The 5,646-nt window shown below is 42.2% G+C and overlaps 1 protein-coding gene across 2 annotated transcripts; it reads left to right on the forward strand.

Annotated features, from left to right (window-relative positions):
- The first annotated feature begins 287 nt into the window (after nucleotides 1-287).
- LOC123452126 (protein LOL3-like) lies at nucleotides 288-4,773 on the forward strand. Of its 2 annotated transcripts, none has more exons than XM_045128713.1 (7): nucleotides 288-595; nucleotides 874-1,005; nucleotides 2,974-3,084; nucleotides 3,913-4,022; nucleotides 4,121-4,198; nucleotides 4,283-4,354; nucleotides 4,459-4,773. In XM_045128713.1, exons 2-7 carry the CDS (start codon nucleotides 888-890, stop codon nucleotides 4,498-4,500), a joined length of 531 nt encoding a protein of 176 aa, XP_044984648.1. In that variant the 5' UTR covers nucleotides 288-595; nucleotides 874-887; the 3' UTR covers nucleotides 4,501-4,773. The 2 variants fall into 2 exon arrangements, with proteins under 2 accessions (XP_044984648.1, XP_044984647.1); XM_045128712.1 differs by having other exon boundaries at nucleotides 289-595; nucleotides 2,971-3,084.
- The last annotated feature ends 873 nt before the right edge of the window (nucleotides 4,774-5,646 follow it).

The raw sequence follows: 5,646 nt of genomic DNA on the forward strand, positions 1-5,646 counted from the left end.
TGGGAAGAAAAACAAAGCGGCGGACGACTCCTCTAGACGATCGAAGAAGAGACTTGCAGGGCGTGCGGCGGATGATGCGGCGGCCGAAGCACCGGTGGGCTCGCTTTGTCTTGTTTTGATGTTTGAAATATCATCATATATTATAAAAAAAATGAACATATTGCAAGGTCGGGTGCTCGGTTTTTAAGCGGTTGTGCGGGTGTTGGAGATGGTTTTAAGTTCTTTAAAGAAAAATATAAGCTCGTGGCAGGGGCAGCACAAAATTAGTGCGATCGTGGGAGAACCGAGAGAGAACCACCGCGTGAATAATCGGAAGTATTCCTCGTTTTTTCCCATTGGGCTGCCTGTCAGGAGAGCTGAAACCGACGACGACGCTACCACTCTCCTTCCTTCACCGCGTCTCCTCCCGGACAAAATCCCATCCGGAATCAACTTCTCCCCCTCCGATCCTCTTTCTCCCCCCTTCCCCGCCGCCTCCGCCGGCGAGAATCGCCGGCACGCCCGTCGCAACGACCCAGGAGCCCTCTGTCACGGGCGGGCCTCTCCCCGGAGCCACCGGAGGGCGGGGACGGGCGGCCAGTCTCGTCCAGAGCCGGTAAGCAGCCTCCCCACCCCACCTACCTGCCGCTCCACGATCGGGATCTCGAGCGAGCTCAGATCCGCGGGGAGCGGCCGGCGCGCGTTGCGCTCGCGGGGTAGATAGAGTAGGGTTGGTCGGTCCCGCTTTCCCCAATCCTGCTCTCTCAACCTCGTCGGGTCATTGGTCGGGCGATCAGATTTAGTTTTGGTGGATTTTGGCCATTGCTGGTGCCGTATTGACGCAACCTCCAATGCCTTGCTCCTTACGCCGTTGCCTCTCCTCTTTCTCCCCAGCTTCGATTGCAGGTATGCAGAGCCAGATCGTGTGCCACCGTTGCCGGAGGGTGCTGGCCTACCCGTCAGGGGCGCCCAGCGTGTGCTGCGCCATGTGCCGAGCCATCACCGCCGTGCCACCCCCAGCGCCAGGTACTTGATTGCAGCGTCATTTCATTTCAGTTGCTCTTTTCGTGTTGGCATGGCCTCACAACGTGTATAACCATCCCGAGGTTCAACTTTGGGAATGTTAATTTCGAGGTCAAATAAGAGTTATGACAACTCTTATAAAACCTATGTGGAAGGAAACATTTATGAGTGCATGCTAGCCAAAGAGTTAGCATGGGGTTTAAATTTCACTCTGGCTACACACATGTTTAGCTTCGTCAGATTCTTTTCTGTGTTACTTTAGCTCAAGCTTCTGCATGCCTAGTTTCACTACCTGCTGCTTGTAGGATACTTACTCCAGCATGGATAATATCAGTTTGATGGATAAATCTGTCTTTTGTTCTCAAAAGCCCAAGTGGTTTTCTGTAAAAAGCATAGAGAAGTATTGTAAATTCACAGGAAATAACAAAACCGTTTATAATTTTGACTAAGAAAAGTTTGTTTGAGTTTGATCTATATACACACTATTTTCTTAAGAACAAAAATCTGTACATTCACAGCTGAATAGTGGATACATATTTTTTTTGGATCTGTGCATGCATCTATTTGCACTGGGTTAGTGGTTAGTTTTTGTAGTGTTCGGATTATAACTGCTCTGTTGATAATTCTATGTTCGTAGCATTGAAACTACAGTGGAACCCAGAATTGGACCTCCTTCCATCCACTGACTAAATTGTGTTTTCTGGGTCCTTTTCACTTCATGCAATCTTCCATTTGTTATTCTTGTACTCCCTCCGTTTCAATTTACTCTGCATATTAGTTTTTTCCTAAGTCGAACTTTATAAGTTTGACCAACTTTATAGGAAAAATATGAACATTTACAATAACAAATATATATGATTGGAAAATATACTCAGTGGTAAATCTAATGGTATTGTAGATGTTGATAATTTTTTCATAAACTTGGTCAAAGTTTACAAAGTTTGACTTAAGACAATACTTGTATGTGAAGTAAATTGAAACAGAGGGAGTATCCCAACTGTGACATCTCTGCTACCTCCTGCTTACCAATGTGCCAAAATGCTGTTTAGATTATCGGATTTTCACAAGAATCTTGGATCATAATACTGTGTTTTTTTTCTTAAAAAGGGTCACTCAGAAAATAGGAATGGAGTTGTTGCATTCCTACATAATACATTTTCGTGCCCCCCTTAGCGAAATCAATATGGCCTCAAAGCTGATATGAATTCCATTGAAAAGTCCAATCTCCAATGCATTTTCTCTTTCTCTCTCTACTGCTCCTCTTAAAAAAATGTTTGATTTCAATTTTTTGAAGTTTTTTACTGTTAATCATGCAAATGCGCCATCTATAATATTCTTCTGTCTTGAAATACCGTGTGATTCATAGTTCGATGCCATTCCATTCATGCATTATATGATTATATTATGTTCCTGAGTTCCAAAGAGTCCAACCTAAAGAATGAATGTCTTTGCCATGTTTTACGCCAATCAGGCAACCATACTCACATTAGATCCCTTGGCTATCTTGCTTTTATGTCTCCGTTATATGGCGGATAAGTAGAAAACCTTCAGTATCCTCACTTAAATAGTTCTTCCCTTGAGGCGGCAATAAAAATCTTACCATGATATACAAGTAGCACAGACTTCCGAAGGATTAACAACTTGTTTTTTTAGTAAAAGCTTCAGGCAACATTGCTTTTCGCTTCCCACCATACCTTGCGCTCCCATCATATTTTTTTTTATCATGTAGCTCGTGCAGTGCTGGTTTTATTGATTGTTTGCCATTGAAAGTGTCAATTCTTGCAATATCAGTCATTTAGTAGTTGTTTGCCCCCTATGTTTACAAGATTTCCAAAGGTGCTGTTTTAAGGTTTATACTTTGTTCAAGCAATATGAACATACTTATAGAGGTTTAATCTGAAACAAAAATGCTTACATAAGTTACAAATTTTAAAAATGCTTACATAAGTTACAATTTTTCTAATGCAGCAGTGGAAATGGCTCAGCTTATATGTGGTGGTTGCCGAACTTTGCTGATGTACACCCGTAATGCAGACACTGTGAGATGCTCATGTTGCAGTACAGTCAATCTTGTCAGACCAGGTAATGCTAATTCTGCTTCATATTCTGGTATTTCTTCTTATGAGCTTTCCATATTTATGCTGTTGATACATAAGCATTTTAATTTGTCAGAGGAATTTGGAATTTTGTTAATATACTGTTGGTAAATATGTATGTCATCCTGGAACTTTAGATGTGGTCAATTGTCTTCCTAATTTCACAAATACTGATGCAAGACCTTAGTGGCACGTGATATGGTTTAGAATGATAGCAGCCTCACATGGAGAAGCGTGTTATGGTCAGGTCGATTTTACATTGTTAGTCTATTGTTACTCTGAAGGGGAGCCTTGGCGCAGTGGTAAAGCTGCTGCCTTGTGACCATGAGGTCATGGGTTCAAGTCCTGGAAAACAGCCTCTTGCAGAAATGTAGGGAAAGGCTGCGTACAATAGACCCAAATTGGTCGGACCCTGCGCAAGCGGGAGCTACATGCACCGGGCTGCCCTTTTTTTTAGTCTATTGTTACTCTCTAGTACAGCCTCGATTGCATGCCGAAAGTTTGATAGAACATGCTATTTACTCCCTCCGTTCCTAAATATAAGTCTTTTAAGCGATTTCACTAGATGTCTACATACGGAGCAAAATGATTGAATGTACACTCTAAAGTATGTCTATATACATCCGTATGTAGTCCATTAGTGAAATCTCTACAAAGACTTATATTTAGGAACGGAGGGAGTAGTTAATTGAAAATGTGTGTTGTGCTTTCCCTAGTAGGCCATGTTATACTGCCTCCATTGAAATGTTACACTCCAATTATGTATGGATCTCTTCTCTTACTTAAGTTATTTCCACTTCTGCTCATAATGCAGTCAATAATATAGCCCACGTGAATTGTGGTCGGTGCCGGACAACTTTGATGTATCCACATGGAGCACCTTCTGTCAAATGTGCCATCTGCGATTTTATCACGAATACTGGAGTAAGTTAACCCTTGTCCTACACCATCATGCGCAAGTTCATGTAATTGTTTAGCAGCAAAATTTACTGATTTTAAACCTTCTGTGTTCTGAATTTCAGATAAACGCCATGTCACCTGCACCATGTCCAAGGCCTACATCAAATGAATCTGCATATAATGCTTCATCAGCTTCTGTTGTATGTCGAGAGACATGTGTTGTATATTAACAAATTGTTCCTGGAGAGTAGAATGATTTATCTCATTTTTTCATGTTCTTGCAGCCCACATCTCAGCCCCAGAATGTAACCGTTGTTGTTGAGAACCCTATGACTGTCGACGAAAAGGGTAAACTGGTAAGGCCCCCGTTTATTTATGTCTCAACAGTCCATTGAATTGCGTCTCTTACAATGCTGATTGGATTTTAGAGTGCTTAGTGACCTCTGTTTACTTGACGCAGGTCAGCAACGTCGTAGTCGGAATTACACCTGGGAAAAATTGAATGATTGTTTCTCACCTGATGTATACCTGTTTTGTGTTCTATATAAAAACCTGGAAAGACCATGTACTGGTATTTCCAGCCTTTGGTGATTGGTTGCTGCCTGACCTGGAAGAACAAAGACACATAAAGTGTTTTTTGGAATTTCACCAAGGAAAGCATGCACGTCGAAAGCTGTATTCTGAAGATGTTGATTCTTTTGTCTGTATATGAGTTCTATCAGACTTCACTATGGGCATGACAAAATGGTATTATACATATTTTGAACTTTGCATACATTGTATGGCATGATATCTTTTTTGGTGTTTTGTTGCACCCTATGCAAAATAAAAAATAAAAATACTGCATCGAAGTTTATGTCGAAGCAGAAAATTAATTAAATAAATAACCGAGCTAGGTCGAATACACATACATCAGAGTAGTGTAACCAGATATGATAAAGCCAATCATCGATGCCAAACAAACTTCCACAATCATTGATGTCGAACAAAATTGGCTTGAAAAAGGCAAGGCCATCCAATCTTCATAATCTTATCACAAGCCCTATGACATGTGATTGAACAACGATTATTTGCTATTCTAGGCGAAACCTTTAAGAAGGGATTGTTGCATGTGCCCTAATGTTTGACAATACAACCAAAAGTTGAACTTAGGGTTTTTCATCCCTGAGCCGAGCTTTGATGCAACACTTTTAACAAGGGCTCAACACACCTTAACATTGTGTGATCTAGCCCCCTCCCCCCCCCCCACCCCCGATGGACAAAACAACAAAAATAATAGCTCGTAGCGCCACTTTCGGTCATTGTTTGCCCGAGGGACACTTAGATGTAAGGTGATGATTAGATCTAGCGTCATTCACTTAGACGTAAGGTGATGATTAGATCTAGCGTCATTGCATCCATCTAATAGATCTGTCAACTACATCCTTGGAGATGCCGCCTCAACATCCTCCACCACGGGTACCATTGTGGGTTGCTACCACCGGTTGTGATGCATGTCCATTGCAAAGTCGAGCCACATCCATGCACGCCCTAGCCTAAATCGATGCACCACAACATAGACATGACACACGTACACGACTCATATCTCATACGAGTGTCCCCCTTGCAAATCTTGCAGCCCGCAAGCACACATTCACCCCACTCGCAA

Source organism: Hordeum vulgare, chromosome 5H (assembly GCF_904849725.1).
Source record: "Hordeum vulgare subsp. vulgare chromosome 5H, MorexV3_pseudomolecules_assembly, whole genome shotgun sequence".
Lineage (NCBI taxonomy): Eukaryota > Viridiplantae > Streptophyta > Magnoliopsida > Poales > Poaceae > Hordeum > Hordeum vulgare.